The following is a 19062-nucleotide window of genomic DNA, read 5'->3' on the forward strand; positions in this document are numbered from 1 at the left end:
GGGGTGGGGGTGGGCAGGAAGGTTTGCAGCAGCCACTTTGGCCTCACCCTAAAGAAGGCCATGGTCATCTGCCCTTCCGAAACACCAGGAACCAGTTGGGCTGTGGAGGCACCAGTGCAGAACTGGAGCCCTGGCTGCTACCCCAGTCTGTGCCACCCATATTGGGGGCTTGTGGCTCCTGCCCCACCCACAGGCAGGGGGCATTTGAGGTGCGGCAGATTGAAGTCAGAGAATTATAGAATGGTCGAGTCCCAAGAACCCTCTTGTCCAACCTCTTGCCATACTGGAATCACAACAAAGGTGTAATCCAGGCTCCAGTTTATGGATTCCCAGCAGCTCTCTCTCTCTCTCTCTCCTTCCCAGGGTGGGCTGAGTTCCATGGCCTACGTCAAGGTTTTCCTGGAGGACATCAATGACAACGCCCCCACCTTTTACCCTCTGGAGTATGCCACCAGCATCAGCACCCAAAGCCATCCTGGCTCAGCAGTGCTGCGTGTCACGGCCCACGACAAGGACGAGGGGCCCCATGGGCGGGTGACCTACCACATTGCCGCAGGCAACACGCCGTCCCTCTTTGCCATCAACCCAGACACGGGTGAGGAGACAAGGTGGGGCAGGCAGGGCAGTGTCAGCCTCCAGGTGCTTCACTCCAGGGGGGCTGCTTCCTCCCTCCCCACCCCTGGCCCAGGCCTACCCCACAACCAGCTCCCCCTCTTTCTTCACAGGTGCCATCTCTTTGCTGAGGAGTCTGGTAGGCAAAGCCAACACCCTGGTGCAGCTGGAGGTGGCGGCCCGGGACGGAGGGGGTCTGGCGGCCCAGCCCAGAGCTCAGGTCAACATCAGCATTGTGGCTGGCACCATCTCCCCTCCGAGCTTTGAGCGCACCCAGTACTACTTCACGGTCCCAGAAGACACGCGTCCGGGCAGCAGCGTTGGGGTCGTCTATGCCCACAACCCCGCAGGTAGGCATAGGGAGCCTGTAAAACGGGTGAGGAACCTCTGGCCTCTGAGCCAGTCTTTGCCCATCAGGGGTCCCATTTTGGTCCCATAACCATTCCCAGCTGATAGCACAGGCTACATCAGTGGATGGGTGAGACCTTGTGCTGTAAGTTAGCTTCTCGTTGCCTGCCCTCCCCCACCTTGGGCCACTATCTTAAAAGAGAAGTGCAGAGCTGTTTCAAATAACCCTTTTGGAAAGCCCATGAAGATGGTCCCCGCGCTCCATTTTAGCCACTCAGATGGGAGCACAGGGTCCGTCTTAAAGCACCTGGCAAAAAATGCTCTTTGAAGCAGCCTCCCACAAAGCACTTCCCGAAAAGACACTTTTGTGGGGTGCTTTAGGAGAGTCCAGTGCTTGAGTGATGTTTAAATTATGGGGGAGGCTGCTTCAAAGAGTGATTTTGCAAAGGGCTTTTAGACACATCTCTCCCTCACCCCCCCCATTCAAGTATGAAGCTCACGGGGGAGAGCAGGGCTGTCCTAAGCCATTTGGGCCAAAGTAGTTCTTAACAGTCAGGCAGCTGGCTGGCAGGTGCTTAGCAACCCTGTGTAATAGGCTTTCAGAGGTGGGAGGGGCTGCCCAACTGTCAGTCAAGTGACACCACATGCTGTCTACCTGTCAAATTTGGCTTGCAAGGCTATTGCTTATCAGGATCTGCTCCATCGATCCAAACAGATCCCACATCTGTACAATAAATGCAGAGAGTGGCAGGAGCTCAATAGAAGAGTTTCTGTGTCCCAAGTATGTCTTTGTTTGGGGTGACGGGGGCTGTTTCCCACTCCAGCAGGTCTCCACTCCCCCCCTGTGTTCTTGCCTCCAGGCCACTTGGACAGTGTATTCTACTCCATCTCCTCGGGGGACCCCAATGGGTACTTCTCTGTGGACCCAGAATCGGGGGAGCTGCACACCAGCCTGCCCCTGGACCATGAGGCTCAGCCACTCCTCCTCCTAGAGGTCCAAGCCCGCAGCGGCTCCCCTCCCGCCTACAGCAGCGCTCGGGTGCAGATCAGCATCACGGATGTGAACGACAATGCGCCCGCCTTCCTGGTCCCCTCTGACTCAGTGTTGCTACCCGAGGGGGCTGCCCTGGGCACGGTGGTCTACACAGTGCAGGCAGAGGACCGCGACAGCGGGGTGAACGGGCAGGTGCGCTTTGAACTGGCCTCAGGAGGGGCCAGCGCTTTCACCGTGGAGCACTTCTCCGGGAAGGTGCGGCTCGCGGGGGCCCTGCAGCGGGAGACCAGTGCCCCCTACAGACTGGTTATCCTGGCACAGGATGGCGGGATCCCCCGGCTCAGTGCCACCTTCACCCTCTTGGTTCACCTGCAGGCGGCCGATGAGCACGGCCCCATCTTTGACACACTCACCTACCGCGTGGAGGTGCGCGAGGGCGTGCCCGTGAGCACCCGCTTCCTGCAGGTGCGAGCCCTGGCAAGGGAACCCAGCACCCCGTTGGCCTACCACCTGCGGGCCGAGGGGGATGCGGCCAGCTTTGGCATCGCTCCAGACGCTGGTTGGCTGTACGTGCGCAGCACCCTCGACCGGGAGGTGCAGGAGCTGTATGTGCTGACAGTGCTGGCGGTGGCTGGGGAGGGTGAGGGTCGCCAAACTGGCACCAGCACTGTGCGCATCACTGTCACGGATGAGAATGACAACAGCCCCCGCCTGAGTGAGGAGCGCTACTTCTTCACTGTGGCTGAGAACAGGCCGGCAGGAAGCAGTGTGGGCCGGGTGACGGCCAGCGACCGGGACGCGGGACAGAACAGCCGCCTGGCCTACCGCCTGGTGCCGCCCGAGGGGAACTTCCTGATCCACACCCAGACTGGTGAGGGAGCAGAGCGGGAGTAGGAGGCACTTCTCAGCAGGGGCTCCCACATGGGAGCCGGGGAAGGGAGCAGCTGGGTGTCTCACCTGTGCTGAATGCCTCTTCCCCTCATCCTCCAGGGGAGCTGAGCCTTCGGAAGAGCTTGGACCGGGAGCAGCAGGCCAGCTACCAGCTCCAGGTCGTGGTTCAGGACGGGGGGACACCACCCCGCAGCACCACTGGCACTGTCTATGTCACTGTCCTGGATGAGAACGACAATGCACCCACCTTCCTGCACGTGGCTGAGGGCCGCGAACTACTCCTCCAGGTGGGTGGAGGCTCAAGCCTGGGCGGGGGATCCAAGGGGCAAGGAAGGAGCTCTTGGGGGCACCGGTAGTTCCTCAGAAAGGGCAGCAGAAAGGCCAGGGCCTGAGGGGTAGAATCATGGAGTAGGGAGGTGGCATCCCCCTCTGCGTGTCCAGGCAATGGCTGCCAACTCCAGCTCCCCCCACCCCTCTGCTGTACTCTCTCAGGTTCTGGAGGAGAAGCCGGCTGGGCTGCTGGTGGCTTCGTTGAGGGCCAAAGACCCAGATGAGGCAGAGAACGGCACGGTCTTCTACTCGCTGTCAGGTAAACAGATCCCCCTGGGCTGTGCTCCTGGAAGGCCCCACAAGGCCCAGAGGTTTCAGGCCTCCACTCCTTCTCCCGGAGGGTTTCCTGGGCCTCCCCTTGGCTGCCCCCCTCCCTCAGCGCTTCTCCCTCGGTCTCCCTGCAGGTGCCTGGGCAGAGCGCTTCTCCCTGCATGTGGCCACCGGGGAACTGCGGACAGCCACCCGGCTGCGTCAAGCAGACCGGGGCGAGTATGCCTTCACAGTGACAGCAAGTGACCAAGGCGCTGCCCCCCAGAGCACAACAGCAGCCGTGCGCATCCAAGTAGGAGCCCTCTTTTGCTTCGGGCGTGGGGCTGGGCCTGCTCCAAATACCCCCCAGGCCCCTTCCTAACCTCTCCCCTCCCTCTGCAGGTGGTGTCCACAGCCCACCTGCTGCCCCGTCCCGACACCACGGTGCTGACATTTCACCCCACGGAGGGGCTGCAGCCAGGCTCTCTCATTGGCTGTGTGGCCCCCCCCGAGCCGCCTGCACCCGGGCAAGTGACCTACATGCTGGTGGGGGGCAGCAGCGCGGACGGCCTCTTTGTGGTGGACCCAGGCACGGGGGACATCTACGTGGCCCAGGAGCTAGATTACGAAGCTGGGATGAAGCACAGCCTGCAAGTGAGCATGGAAGACATCCTGCAGGGCTACCCCAGCCAGCGCCTGGTCTTGGTCGAGATCCACGTGCAGGACAGCAACGACCATGTTCCCACGTGGCCCCAGGACCCCATCACTGTGGTGGTGTCTGAGGGGGCCACCCCTGGCACGTCCCTCTTCACCTTCCAGGCGCTGGACGGGGACGGCCCGGGACCCAACAGCCAACTGCGCTACAACCTCTTGCGCCAGGAGGCCCCCCAGGCCCCCTTCCAGCTGGATGCACGCAGTGGGGAGCTGAGCCTGCAGGGGGTGCTGGACCGCGAGACTCAGTCAGCCTACCTGCTGGTGGTCCAGGCCACAGACCAGGCTCTCAACACCAGCCAGCGCCACTCTGCGGCCGTCACTGCCCACATCTTCGTCATGGACGAGAATGACAATGGGCCTGAGTTCTGCTCCCCCTCGAGAATTGACATCCCTGAGGACCAGCCCACGGGCTTCCTGGTGCTCCAGGTGGTGGCAAGGGATCGGGACCTGGGTGAGAACGGGAGGGTCAGCTATGCGCTGCGAGCAGGGAACCTGGACGGGCGATTCCACCTCAACCCCAACACAGGTAAGGCAGAGGGGGGTACCAGGCCTCCATGTAGGGGAAGGGGGGGATTTGTAGTCTGTGTGTGCAGGATCCCACCATGCATTCCCAGGAGTTGGGAAATAGCGCTGCATCAGGATGTAAGGGATGTCCTTCAGTTATATGAGCAGTCCTCCCCCCACGAGATTTTCTGCAGGTGAGGCGAGAATGTGTTCTGCCTTTTGCACACCCTGCTATTTGGGTTGTGCACTCTGCTGATTGGCTGGCGGTGGCAGTAGTCCCTCCTCCTTGTCCGGTGGGGCCATCTTGCAATATGCCACCAATAAATGGTCTGTCTGTCTGTCTTTCCGAGATGTGGCCTGTGCAGAGTCCCCATGCCCCTAGGCATGTATAATTATTATTATTATTATTATTATTATTATTATTATTATTATTATTTATTTGTACCCCGCCCATCTGGCTGGGCTTCCCCAGGAAGGAAGCTAAAGCACAAGTCTGGGAAAGTACAAGGAGCTAAAGCACAAGTCTGGGAAAGAAAGATAAAACAAATCACCCCAAACTTAAGGTCTAAAACCCTCTAGTGCAGGGGTAGGCAACCTAAGGCCCGGGGGACAGATGGGCCCAATCGCCTTCTCAATCCGGCCCATGGACGGTCCGGGAATCAGCGTGTTTTTACATGAGTAGAATGTGTCCTTTTATTTAAAATGCATCTCTGGGTTATTTGTGGGGAATAGGAATTTGTTCATTCCTCCCCCCTCCCCCCCCAAAATATAGTCCGGCCCACCACATGGTCTGAGGGATGGTGGACTGGCCCACGGCTGAAAAAGGTTGCTGACCCCTGCTCTAGTGTGAGATGGGTGGTTGGGGAGATCCCTTCTGAAGTCCTGTGTTGTAACACCTCCCCAGGATCAGAAGTCCGAGACTCTGCACCTTTTGCTTGGCTGGGGAGTGGGGATAACCCTTTGGGGCAACAGCTCCTTATGAGGGTTCTGGCAGAAAACAGAGGGGGAAATTCTTTTTTTGTTGTTGTTCTAAAATGCTACTGACATTACAGTCATACCTCGGGTTGCGAACGCTGCGGGTTGCGCGTTTTCGGGTTGCGGACCGCGCCAAACCCGAAAGTACTGGAACGGGTTACTTCCAGGTTTCGGCGCTCACACATGCGCAGAAACACTGAATCATGTCATGCGTGTGCACACAGATAATGTTCGCAACCCGAGGTATGACTGTATGTCAATGCAATTGTTGATTAAGAAAACATTCTTCTGAGGTTTACCTTTTCAGTGATTGTTGGAAAGGGTTTCTGGATAACAATTGCTTCCTTCTCTGAATTGGACTTTTGCAGAAGAATACTTTTTTACATAAAAAAAATGAAACTGCTCCATGCACTGCTTGTGGGTGGAGAAATATGTTTCCAACTGGAGTAACACTGGCCAGAAATCTGAGGGCAGAGTCTTGCTCCAGCCCATGACAATGAGTTCTGAGTTGATTCCCAGAACTATGAGATCCCTGCAACCCCCTTTGGCAGGTCTTGATGCAAAATGCTTTCATGCATCATCTCCATCTCAAATGTTGGCCTCCTGCTCTCCTCCCAGGCGCACTATCCATCGTGAGGACACTGGACCGGGAGGAAGTGTCCCAGCATAACTTGACAGTGGTAGCCACGGACCATGGGTTGCCACGGCGCTCTGCCACGCAGCTCCTGCTTGTGCATGTGCTGGATGTGAACGACCAGGCACCTGCCTTTGAGAGAAACAGCTACGAAGCCAGTGTGGCAGAAAACCTGCCCCCTGGTGTCCCAGTGCTGCAGCTGCATGCCACCGACCCAGACCTGGGTAAGAGCCTGACCCTCTGCCTGTGGTAATTTGCAGGGTCATCCACCCCAGAAGTGGAAGGGCTGGGGAGGAGTGTCTGGTCAGAAAATGGGGTCACCCAGAGAGCACAAGCCCCCTTTCCATGGGGGCTCATTGGACCCGGCACTGTGCATATTTGTGCCAAAGGCCACCTGCTGTATTTGAAACAGGGCATTGGTGAGTGGAGAACCTCTGCCAGCTTGGACTGAGGGCACCTGAGTGGGCCAGGGGAGGAAAGGTTGGACTTGGCTCATGGAGACTGTTGGCCAGCTGGTCAGGACATCTCAGCCTAAGCTCCCTCACAAGAGGGTTGTTAGAATTAAATGGTGATAATGCAAGGCAGACCACAGAGGAGGCAGGCCCTTAGCCAAGATGGCTTCAGCCCAGCAGATCAACCCTGACTAAATGGCCAGAATGCCCAGTGGGTGGGAAGAGCACCATTTGGTGTTGGGTTGGCCACCACTCTGTGGCAAGCGCAGGTGCCCATGGCCTAGCTGGTGCCTGCCTTTGGGTGCCTGCTACCTCCTCTTGCTTCAACCCTCCCCACTCCCCAGCTTCAGAGCAGCAGCAGCAGCAGCTCCCATGTGGCGGAGACGTTGTGTGCTCCTTGGTACCAAGGAAGGTGGCGTCTGTGGTTGGACTAGGAAGCTCCCCGTTTCCATGTCAAGCTGATCTTGAAAGGCTTCTGAAGCCCAATTTAAACATGCCAGCCTGTGGCAGCTGCCACAGCTGGGCCCCCAGTCCCTGCCCTGCTAACACTCTGGCTTTGCCGGGGGGGGTTAAGCAGTGGGGCTGTGAGGGGGGGTCAGCCAAGTGTGGTTGGGAGGGTCTGGAAGAGGGGCCTTTGCGCCCAGAGCAGAGCAGCATGGGGGCTGACTTGTGAGGAGGTCTATGTGGGGGAAGAGTAGGGCCCATGCACAGCCTCCCTTGCATATCTCTCCAGGATCCAATGGGCAGGTGACCTACGGCGGCATTCCTGGGGACGAATTCTCCATTGACCCCCACACAGGTCTGATCAGCACCCGGCGCTCCCTAGACCATGAGGAGCGTGCAGAGCACTTGCTGACAGGTAAGGTGGGGGGGAGAGGGGGGTCCTCTTCTGAGGCCCACAGGCCAGCCCTGGATGCAGCATTTGGGCAAAGGGGGCAATAATTGGCAGTCCTTGGTGGGACTTGCTCAAGTTCCTTTCAAGTGTTTTAAAATCTGAGTCAGTTTTTTAAAGGGTTTATTAAATTTGTATCCCATTACAAATTACGTCAATTGGCATTGTATGGAATTTGTCATTTAGTCTGCTCTGCTGGTTTCCGCTGCTTCTGTGTGTTTCTGCTTTGCTGTCCTGAGGTTTCTCTGTCACAAGGAGTTAATCCGCACCTGGCAAATCGAAGGAGCTGAAGGTGCTCCCAGAAGCCCCTTTCAATGCGCACAGAGGGCCAGGTTTAGCCGCTGTGCCCCTCCTAGTGCCTGGCAGCCCCCTTGCTCCCTATCCCCACCCCAGGAGACGTTCCCCTGCTGTCTGTCTCTATGGCTCACAGCTTGCTCCCCCTCCCCCACAGTGTACGCACAGGACAAGGGGCTGCCCCCTCGCCAGGCCAAGGCCACTGTCCGCATCCTGGTGGCAGATGACAACGACCATGCACCCACCTTCCAGGCCGAGGCCTCTTCCCTGGAGGTCCCAGAGAACCAGAGCCAGGTGGAGCTGACCACTGTGCGGGCCACGGATCACGATGCAGGAGAAAACGGGCGCCTCACCTACCGCCTGGACGGTGAGGAGAGGGAAGGAGGGAAACTCCCTGCTTGGGGTGATGCAGTGCCAAAGGCAGTCGAGGGGAGAAGGAAGGGTTTCCCACCTCACCAGGGGAAAAGGGGCTCCTCCTGGTTCCCCTTCATTTCAGAATGGGTCCATGTTGCCTACATTTCCCACTTTGGAGCCGTATTAACCCTTAGAGATTTCATTCATTCATTCATTCATTCATTCATTCATTACATTAAAATTTATATGTTGCTCAATTGTGGAAAAACAACCTCAAAGTAGTTTACAAAAAGATGAAAGAAGAAAATCAAGAGAAATTTGCAGTGATGCTTTAATGCCTACAAAAAGTTAAAACACTAAAGCAGATAAAATCTACAGCAGCATTTCTGAGCTTCCCTGAACAATAATGTCAAAAGGAATATAGGGAAGCTGCCTTTTTGATAGCAGTAGGCAAGGAGTTCCAGGCCAAGTTATTTCATTTGCAGAAAGGGGATTCTGGGATGCCTGTAGTGTCAATTCCACGAAGTGGGTAAGGCAGTCTTTTGCAAACGTGTTTGGCCCCCTTCAGGCAGGGGAGTATTTACACATGGGCAACTGAGAAACCAGTATTAGGGGTAGTTTGGGCAGTCATGTGCCAGTCCAGGAAAGCTTCACCCTCCTCCTCCTCCTCCTCCTCCCTTCAGCTGGAGACTCGGAAGAAGACTTTGCCTTGAACCCCATCTCCGGCCAGCTGTCCACAGCACGAGGCCTGGACCGGGAGCGTCTGGCCAGCTACACACTGACTGTCCAGGCCTGTGACCACGGTTCCCCCCCACGCTGCGCCAGCCTGGCACTCCACGTGCAAGTGCTGGATCTGAACGACAACGCCCCTCACTTTGCCCAGGAAAGCTACGTGGCCGAGGTGCCCGAGGACTTGCCTGTGGGGGCGCTGGTGCTGCAGCTGGAGGCCGAGGACCCAGACGAAGGGCCCAATGGACATGTCTCCTACTTCCTGGCCAACGAGTCACTGGGCACCTTCCAGGTGGAGCCTCAGACAGGCCGCCTCACCACCACGCAGCCGCTGGACCGGGAGCACCGAGACTTGTACCGCTTTGTGGCTGTGGCCGTTGACTCGTCCCCTCTGAGCCCCCGCAGTGCTTCCGTGCAGGTCACGGTCAGCATCCAGGATGTCAACGACCACATCCCGGCCTTTCCGCTCAGCCCACTTTCTGTCACGCTGCCCCGCAACACGCCCACCATGCGGGTGGTGGCCACGCTGCGGGCTGAGGACCATGACGTGGGTGCCAATGCCTCCCTCCTCTACCGCCTGGCCGCCCCCAGCCCCGCCTTTGCCATCAACACCTACACAGGTGCCATTCAGCTGCTGCAGCCCCTGGGCACCCTCACCCAGCGCCAGCGCACTGTCTTCGTCCTGGCCAGTGACCTGGGGGAGCCCCCGCTCTCCTCCATCGGAGTGGTGATCATCCACCTGCAAGACGAGGCCATCCGGGGGGTCCGCTTTCCCCGCAGCACCAGCGACGTGACACTGCCAGAGAACGCCGCGGCAGGTATGGGCAGCGGGATGGCTCTGGCTGGCTAGTCTGGAGCAGAAGGGGAGGGGGCTGCCTTGTCTGTCTCCAGCCCGTAAGTGGGAGCACCAAGGCCACTGCGTGTGTGTCCCAGAGGAATCCTGTCACTCACTGATTTTAAGAAGGGAGTATAAGAAACCTCAGAGTCTGCCATCCTGTTCTCACCGGGGCTGAACAGTTGCCCATAAAATGTGTCCTTAATGTTGTACACCACCTTGGGATCTTTTGATAAAGGGTGGAATAATAATAATAATAATAATAATAATAATAATAATAATAATAATAATAATAATATAGGAATCCCACAAGCAGGACCAGAGCACAAGAGCAGCACTCCCCCCTCCTGCGGTTTCTAGCAACTGGCATTCAGAAGCCGTCCTGCCTCTGACTGTGGAGGTGGGCACAGGCATCCTGGCTAGTGGCCCTCGGGAGCCCTCTCCTACTCCTCCTCCTCTTCCTCTTCCTCCTTCATGGGTTTGCCTAAACCTCTTCCAAGGCCACCCGAGTTGGTGGCCATCCCTGCCCCTTGTGGGAGGGAGTTCCATGGTTTAACTCTGTGCTGCATGAAGAAGTGCTTGCTGTTACCTGTCCTGAATCTTCTAATAACAAAGCAGGTTTCCTTCTGGAAGTGGATGTTCTTTTTCTCAATGCCTGCCCCCCGGCTGCCTCCCCCTCCAGGCACCACCGTGCTGAGCACCCCAGCCACCCACACAGCCGGCTCCTCTGGCCGCATCACCTACAGCATCGTCAGCGGCAATGAGAAGGGCGCTTTCCGCATCCAGCCCAGCTCAGGTTTGTAAGGGTTAGGGTTAGGGCAAGGCCAGACAGGCCCCCTGGGGTGTGAGGAGAGGCCTTGGGGCATGTGGTTCTCAGACTGCTTGTCTCTGGGTCAAAAGGCCCCCTTGAAAGCCTGCTTTGTCCTGGAGGAGGTGACAGCTGAAGGCTTTGCGGGGGCCGCCTCCTTCCTTCCTGGCTCCCCTTCTCCTCCGCCACTTGCTTGTTTGTGTTCCTGCTCCAGGGTGCCTCTCTCCCCCTTGATCTGGCCATTTGGGTCCAGCTCTTTTTACTGCCCATGGACCTCGCTGGCAGGCTGCCCTTGCCAGACTCAGAGCGCAGGCCTCCATGGCAAAGGAGGGCCCCACTTGCCAATCAAAGCAGCCCCCAAGTTGCCCTCAAGGGTAGGCGAGGAGGAGCCTCGGCTGCGGGAGGGGAGAGGGGGGACCCTCCCTGCATGGAAAGAGTGTGGTGCAGAACTCCCCCTTCTGCCCCTGCAGGTCTGGTGTCGGTGCAGAATCCCCACAGCCTGGACTTTGAGCTGAGCCCCCGCTTGCGCCTAGTGCTGCAGGCAGAGTCGGCCTCCTCCTTCGGTTTCATGGCTGTGAATGTCAACCTGCAGGATGTCAACGACAACCGCCCGCGCTTCCGGCTGCCCAACTACGTGGCCTTCATCTGGGAGGCCCAGGGCTACGACTCGCCTGTCATCCAGGTGGGAAGGGGTCCTCTGGGATGGCTGGCCCCTGGGCTGGGCTTCAGGCGAACCTCAGGAGCAGCACTGGGGGTGGAGAGGTGGGGGAGTCCTGTGGGGGGACTGGAGGGGCATTTGGGCAAGGTCCATGCGGCGGCAGGACTCTCCATGTCCTCTCACGGCAGGTTGTGGCAGATGACTTGGACCAGGGTCCCAACGGGCAGGTGACGTACACCATCAACCAGACGCTGCCCATGAACGGGCTATATCGCATCAACAGCCAGACAGGCACCATCACGACAGCAGCCATTCTGGACAGGGAGATTTGGGCCCAGACCCGGTGAGTCCGCCCTTCGTCCTCCCCGCTTCCAGCCATGGAGACCATGGAGTGACTCTGGCCACAAGCCTTGCGAGGAGCCCGTGTGGAGACATTTATCCCCTTTGGGGCTCTGTGTTGATGTTGGGTAGAGGGAGAGAGGTGGTGTTTAAATTGTGCGTGTGTAATTGCCTTTAATTGTTTTGATAGATGTGTTTCTACTGTGCGGTGAATCTCTTTGGGATTCCTCGCAGGAAGAAACTCAGAACTGAACTCAACTGAACTGAATCATGGAGAGGCAGCCAGTCCAGAAAGGGCGGGGATTGGGGGACGGGCAGGGACAGATCTACTATGAAACTAATGAAGCTTCAGTTTCAGGACTTTTAATCCCAGAGGGACTCCAGAAGCAACTTTAGTCCACATTGCTTAAAAATTGTGGGTCTAGTAGACCCAATCTGAGCTGCGTTGATTTGAGTCTAAGTTTTTGTTGTATATGTTTCAACAACACCAAAGTCCAAGAGTCAGTAGCACAGATGTTGTAAAGGTGTTAGTTCTATCACTGAAGAAGAGAACAGGGCTTACCCAGACCTCGTTGCTGGTTGCCAAGGCCCCCCCCCCCCGTGACATTTCAAGCTTCAGGGCCCCAAAAAGGTAGGTCTGCGACCAGACCGGGCCAGGCCAGTTCCCTCTTCTGCCACTGCCATGTGCTCCCTGGAATAGCAGAGATACCTGTGGGGTCTTCCTGAAGGCTGCCAGTCCACAGGATGCCAAAGGGGGAAGGGCACCATCTCCTTGGCCCTGACCCCATTCCCCAGGCAGACATCAACTGTGCCTTCTGGTCCCTGAGACGCTCCTGCTTCCCTCCCGCCCACAGCCTGGTGCTGACAGCAACAGACCGAGGGAACCCTCCTCTGGTGGGCTCTGCCACCCTCACAGTGCTGGTGATGGATGTGAACGACAACAGCCCCACCATCCCTGCCCCCTGGGAGGTGCGCGTGCCTGAGAGTGAGTAGATGGAACAGGGCTCATGAAGCCCCCCTTGGTTGGCTGGTGGGGGAGGGGCGGCTCTCTCTGCACAGCTCCCCTCAAATGTGGCCACGGAGAGTGTCACCTGGAAAAGCCTCACAAAACCTGAAGACATGAGCACCTCTGAGCATGTGCAGAGCTTCTTTCTCTTAGTGCTGGCACAGAGCGCCCCGTTGAGATGGGGGAGGAGAAGCCTTGCCCCCCCCCGGCAACCCCAAACAATTTCGCATGGCCCTTGCCCCCGGCAGGCCCAGCTCTGACCCCCCTCCCCCCCCTCCACAGACGCCCTGTTGGGCACCGAGATCACCATGGTGACGGGCAACGATGTGGACTGCGGGCCACAGCTCTCCTACATGCTGGTGTTGGACAGTGGCACCGCTGGCACCTTCAGCATCCTGCGCTATGGGGGACGCATCACTCTGCTGGGGCCGCTGGACTATGAGCAGCGCAGCCGCTATGCACTGACGGTGCGCGCCTCGGACTCTCAGCATGAGACAGAGGCCAACGTCACGGTGCTGGTAGAAGACGTCAACGACAACCCTCCGGTCTTCTCCCAGGCCCTGTATCAGGTGTGCAGCCTTTGCCCTCGGGCTTCTCCCCTCAGGGGCCGCACGTCCTTCAGAAGGCCATTCACAATACGATCTACGTAGGGGAGTTCTGCAACAGTTCCACACAAGTGCCATGTGCCAAAATGCAGAAAAGTGGCCCAGAGCATAGGATTCAGAGCATCGACAGCACCTTTGATTACAAACCTCGATGCAAATTGCTGTTGCTGCTTTAGTTTAAACATCACTTATGCCAAATATGAAAAAGTGTCCGGGTGTGAGTTGCCCCCTTCAGCTCAACATGGCTCAGTCATGTGCCAGAGAGACCACGCCTCCCCCCCCAAGAAACCCTCCTCATTGCCCTCATTCTGCCCTGCTACCCCTTTGGCTCCTCACACAGGCACCCAAGGGAACCCAGGAGGCCCTGGGTAGGAGGCAGCTCATGCCAACAGGTTTCCCCCACAACCTTGGAGGGCAAATAAATGCCAAGGAATGACAGGTAACCCTCTGTGTCCTCCCAGGTTGTACTGCCAGAACACACCCGAGCCGGCAGCCCCATCTTGACCCTCAGTGCCACAGACCTGGACTCGGGCACCAACGGGGAGGTCACCTACCAGCTGGCCAGGCCAAGCCACTTGGTCTCCATCCACCGGACCAACGGTATGAAGGCAGCAGTGGGAGGAGCCTGTGTCCACGGAAAGGCACCTGTGAGATGCGTTGGAGGGGCAGGGGCAGCTCAGGGGGGGGGGCCCTCTTCCTTCTCCTCTTCATCTCTCTCATCTTCTTTGTCCTCTGTTATATTCTTCCTCCTCTTTCTCTTCCTTCTCCTTTTCCACGTCCTCCTCTTCCTCCTCATTCTTCTTCTCCCTCTCTTCCTCCTCCTATTCCTCCTCACTGCCTTTTCTCTCCCCTCCCAGGGACCTTGTTCACCACGCAGCTCCTGGTACTGGAGCAGGGGTGCTCCACTCTGGACATCCTAGTGGAGGCTCGCGACCGGGGCACGCCCAGCCTTTCAGCCTGGACCACGGTGCAGATCCAAGTGCTGGACGTGAATGACCACGGGCCTCAGTTCCTGAAGCCGCACTACAACGCCTGCGTGTCAGAGGACCTGCACCCAGGGACCACCCTGCTCACCCTGGAAGCCACAGATGCTGACATGACGCGGGAAAATGCAGCCCTCGACTACACCATTGTCAGTGGGAACAGCGGCCACGCCTTCCAGCTGGAGGGCCGTTCCGGGGGCGCCAGTGCCCTGGTGCTGGTGGAGCCCCTTGATTTTGAGGCCGTGGCCATCTACAACCTGACGGTGGCTGTGTCAGACCGGGGAGTTCCTCAGCACAGCGCCGTGGTGCCCGTGCTTCTCACTGTGCTGGATGTCAATGACAACCCCCCGGTGTTTGGACGCTCTGCCTACCACATGGCCGTGAGTGAGGGCACTGTGCCCGGGGCAGAGCTGCTGCGTGTGGCAGCCCAGGACCCTGATTCGGGGGCCCACGGCCAGGTCCGCTACAGGATTAGCTCCGGGGACCCCGGTGGACTCTTCCAGCTGCACCCGTCCACAGGGGCACTGCGCCTGGCGAAGGCGCTGGACTGCGAGGCCCAGGCCCTGCACACCCTGGTGGTGCAGGCCTCGGACGGAGCAGATGGCCACTTTGCCCTAGCGTCGGTCACCGTGGAGGTGAAGGACATCAATGACAACCTCCCCTACTTCCCCCTGGAGGTGCTGAGCTGCAGCCTGCGGGAGAACCTGCCGCCAGGGAGCCTGGTCACCACTGTGCGGGCCGTGGACCTGGATGTGGGAGCCTTTGGGGAGCTGCGCTACGCCCTGCTGCCAACCGAGGGTGGGGAAGCCTTTGCCATTAACAGCAGCTCCGGGGAGCTGCACGCGCTCCAGCCCTTTGACTTTGAGCGCACGAAGGCCGTCCAGCTGCGGGTGCAGGCCACAGATGTTGGCAACACGTCAGCCACAGCCACTGTACGTGTTCTGGTGACCGGGGAGGATGAGTATGACCCCGTGTTCCTCAGCCCAGCCTTCAGCTTCGAGGTACCTGAGGGGGCACAGCGGGGGCACAGCATTGGGTCCGTGGTGGCCACGGACGAGGATGAAGGCCCTGACGGCGTGGTGCTCTACACGCTACTCAAGCCGTCTCCCTTCTTTGGGATCAACCAAACCAGTGGCGCCATCTACCTGCGCGTGGACAGCCAGGCGCCCTCAGGGGGGCCTCCCAAGCAAGAGCCCCGGGAAATGGTGCTAGAGGTGCAAGCCCACAGCCCCTTGCCCGCCTCGCGATCGGCCTCTGCCCAGGTCACCGTGGACGTGACGCACACCTCCTTCGGCCTGGTGCCTGACCTCAACCTGCTGCTGGTGGTCGCTGTGGCTGCCTCCCTCGGCGTGGTGGTGGTGCTGGCCACCGTGGCCATTGTGCTGGCCCTGGTCCGCTCGCGGCAGAGCCGTGGCCCCAAGGAGGTGGATCTGGCCCATGTGCAGAGTGGCTCCTTGCAGAAGCTGGGCCACGGTGAGCCGGCCCTGCCTGGCGGAGACTGCCTCTACCATGAGGCACTGCCTGGCTATGGCACAGAACCGGCCGGCCCCTACACCCGGGGTGGGTCTCTGGATCCTTCCCACTCCAGCGGGCGAGGCTCAGCTGAGGCGGCCGAGGACGATGAAATCCGCATGATCAACGAGTGTCCCCGCATGTCCAGCGTCACCTCCTCCCTGCAGGAGCACCTGGTGGCTCGCGGACCCGACTCCGGCATCCAGACGGACGCGGACCGCCTCTCTGATGTCTCCTGCGAGCCCGCCACCCTGGATGCGGCTCACTGGTTCAAGAACAGGAAGGGGCCCGGTGGCCTGCTGCTTCCCGGCCAGCCCCCCCAGCTCTACCGGGATGACGGGGGCAGCAGTGGTCCCTACCTGGGGGCCGGCTGTGGGCTCAGCGTCTCCTCTGCCCCCAAAGACTACTCTTTTCCGGAAGATGGGAAGCCATGCATGGACGGCTCCCTGACAGCCATTGTGGCCAGCGATGAGGAGCTTCGCGGCAGCTACAACTGGGACTACCTCCTCAACTGGTGCCCCCAGTTCCAGCCACTGGCCAGTGTCTTCACAGAAATCGCCCGCCTGAAGGACGAGAGCTCCCTGCGCAAGCCCTTTCCCACCAAGCCCAAGCCCCGCATCGACCCGCCTCCACTCATCACCTCCGTGGCGCACCCGGGCGCCAAGTCAGTGCCCCCCAAGCCGGCTGTGGGGCGGGCCTTCCCCCACCTGGCCACTGCCTCCTCCTCCTCTCTGCGGCGCTCCCCCATCAGCCATGAGGGCTCCCTCTCTTCGGCCGCCATGTCACCCAGCTTCTCCCCCTCTCTCTCCCCACTGGCTGCGCGGTCCCCCATGGTCTCACCCTTCGGGGTCTCCCAGGGGCCCTCAGCGTCCGCCATCAGCACCGAGCATTCCCTGGAGGCCTCTGACGAGGCCGAGCTCCGCATCTAGCTTGGGACTCTGGAAAGGGTGTTGACTGAGCACAAGGCCCCCCCCCCCCGCCCTCCCGCTCCTGGAGCCGAGACTGTGGTACTTTGCCAGGCTGGTAGGAGAGTCGTGGGTTGCAGAAGCTGCCCCCGGCGTCACCATACTCACCTCTTCCTCAGTGCAAAGGGATGCTGTGAGGGGCAGAATGCATCCCTCTCCAGGCAACTGGCTGGCCAAAGCGGTGGCAGGAGATGGGCTGCACTCCCAGGGGGGCATTCCATGTGTGGCACAAGGATCACTGCCCTGTGGCAGATCTCATTGCCATCCTTCCACTTCCCCCACCCCATGTACAGATGCTACTCACAGGAAGACACACACCACCTTCTCAGTATTGTTCCACCCTCACCCTACCCTACGCTCCCCCCTGCACACGGAGCTGGCTGGGCTGGTTCTGCTGAAGGGGCGTCTGGCCGAAGCCCCCGTTGCCTCACAAGGCTGTCACTGTCCCCCCCCCCCCCAGACCCATGAGATGCTGCTGTTCCAAGCTGCTCCTGCAGAGTGAGCAATTGCAATGGGACTCAAAGGCACCCCACAGCAGCAAAGGGGGCAACCAGCATGGAGGGGCCTCTTTGCCTGACCAAAGCGTCTCTCTCTGTCTGTCTCTCTCTCTCTCTCTCTCTTTCGGGCCAAGATAGGTGCAACTTCTGCCCTTCACAGTCCCACATGATGCCACCAGCTCCGCTTCCGTGCCAGGGGGCCCTGTGCCCTCCTCCCACTGCTTGCTTTGCACTGGCATGTGCATGCCTTGGGGGGCTGGTTTCCCCCCCCCCAACACACACACACAAGCAAATCTTAACCTAGGAAGAGGGCACCTTCACTTTGCTCGCTCACACTGACAGCTTGGCACTGGGTGTGAGGGTCGTGGGGTGATACAGCACCTATGCCCTTCTTGTCCGCATTGCTCTTTGTCTGAGACTGAAGCAGGGGATCCCAGACTCCCCACAACTCGCCTTCAAAGCAATACCTCCCACCCCCCACCCCCGAGCACAGACTAGCCACTTGCAATAACCAAGTGTTCCTCCCTTGGCTAAGTTTTTTCAGTGAGGGGAGTGAATGGTACTACAATAGCAATAATTAAACAACCCTGTCTGTCCACCCCATCCCGCCCCACAGGCACATACATGAGAATAAAGGCAAGCAGAGGGAGCAGCCGTCTTTGACAAGGTGCCCCATGATATTCTTGTAAAGAAGCTGGTGAAATGCGGGCTAGACAATGCTACCATTCAGTGGATTTGTAGCTGGCTGACTGACCGAACCCAAAGGGTGCTCATCAATGGCTCCTCTTCATCCTGGAGAGAAGTGACTAGTGGGGTGCCACAGGGTTCTGTCTTGGGCCCAGTCTTATTCAACATCTTTATCAGTGACTTGGATGATGGGCTTGAGGGCATCCTGATCAAGTTTGCAGATGACACCAAATTGGGAGGGGTGGCTAATACCCCAGAGGACAGCATCACACTTCAAAATGACCTTAACAGATTAGACAACTGGGCCAAAGCAAACAAGATGAATTTTAAGAGGAAGAAATGTAAAGTACTACACTTGGGCAAAAAAAATTTTTTTTTGAAAGGCACAAATATAGGATGGGTGACACCTGGCTTGAGAGCAGTACATGTGAAAAGGATCTAGGAGTCTTGGTAGACCATAAACTTGACATGAGTCAGCAGTGTGATGCAGCAGCTAAAAAAGCCAATGCAATTCTGGGCTGCATCAATAGGAGTATAGCATCTAGATCAAGGGAAGTAATAGTACCACTGTATTCCGCTCTGGTCAGACCTCACCTGGAATACTGTGTCCAGTTCTGGGCACCACAGTTCAAGAAGGATACTGACAAGCTGGAACGTGTCCAGAGGAGGGCAACCAAAATGGTCAAAGGCCTGGAAACAATGCTTTATGAGGAACGGCTTAGGGAGCTGGGTATGTTTAGCCTGGAGAAGAGAAGGTTAAGGGGGGATATGATAGCCATGTTCAAATATATAAAAGGATGTCATATAGAGGAGGGAGAAAGGTTGTTTTCTGCTGCTCCAGAGAAGCGGACACGGGGCAACGGATTCAAACTACAAGAAAGAAGATTCCACCTAAACATGAGGAAGAACTTCCTGACAGTGAGAGCTGTTCGGCAGTGGAATTTGCTGCCAAGGAGTGTGGTGGAGTCTCCTTCTTTGGAGGTCTTTAAGCGGAGGCCTGACAGCCATCTGTCAGGAATGCTTTGATGGTGTTTCCTGCTTGGCAGGGGGTTGGACTGGATGGCCCTTGGGGTCTCTTCCAACTCTAGGATTCTATGATTCCTGAACCCATCCAGCTCTGGCTGGTAGCAGCTGCCCAGACAGGGGACCTTCCCAGGCCTCCCTGGAGAGGCTGCCAAGTTTTGTACCTAGGATC

At 58.3% G+C, this 19062-nt stretch overlaps 1 protein-coding gene across 1 annotated transcript in view; it reads left to right on the top strand.

Annotated features, from left to right (window-relative positions):
• DCHS1 (dachsous cadherin-related 1) overlaps positions 1 to 16690 on the top strand; it is a 29512-nt gene extending 12822 nt beyond the window's left edge. The window contains exons 3-20 of the mRNA XM_033145728.1: positions 364 to 595; positions 726 to 962; positions 1821 to 2825; positions 2945 to 3132; positions 3338 to 3434; positions 3580 to 3737; positions 3827 to 4664; positions 6236 to 6475; positions 7437 to 7562; positions 8047 to 8256; positions 8927 to 9790; positions 10490 to 10603; positions 11086 to 11297; positions 11462 to 11616; positions 12467 to 12597; positions 12901 to 13187; positions 13685 to 13823; positions 14081 to 16690. Coding sequence (XP_033001619.1) covers positions 364 to 595; positions 726 to 962; positions 1821 to 2825; positions 2945 to 3132; positions 3338 to 3434; positions 3580 to 3737; positions 3827 to 4664; positions 6236 to 6475; positions 7437 to 7562; positions 8047 to 8256; positions 8927 to 9790; positions 10490 to 10603; positions 11086 to 11297; positions 11462 to 11616; positions 12467 to 12597; positions 12901 to 13187; positions 13685 to 13823; positions 14081 to 16647 — 7800 coding nt within the window. The 3' untranslated portion in view covers positions 16648 to 16690. The remainder of the gene's footprint in view (positions 1 to 363; positions 596 to 725; positions 963 to 1820; positions 2826 to 2944; positions 3133 to 3337; positions 3435 to 3579; positions 3738 to 3826; positions 4665 to 6235; positions 6476 to 7436; positions 7563 to 8046; positions 8257 to 8926; positions 9791 to 10489; positions 10604 to 11085; positions 11298 to 11461; positions 11617 to 12466; positions 12598 to 12900; positions 13188 to 13684; positions 13824 to 14080) is intronic.
• The last annotated feature ends 2372 nt before the right edge of the window (positions 16691 to 19062 follow it).

The sequence above is a fragment of the Lacerta agilis genome, chromosome 4, assembly GCF_009819535.1.
Source record: "Lacerta agilis isolate rLacAgi1 chromosome 4, rLacAgi1.pri, whole genome shotgun sequence".
NCBI classification, from domain to species: Eukaryota; Metazoa; Chordata; class Lepidosauria; order Squamata; family Lacertidae; genus Lacerta; species Lacerta agilis.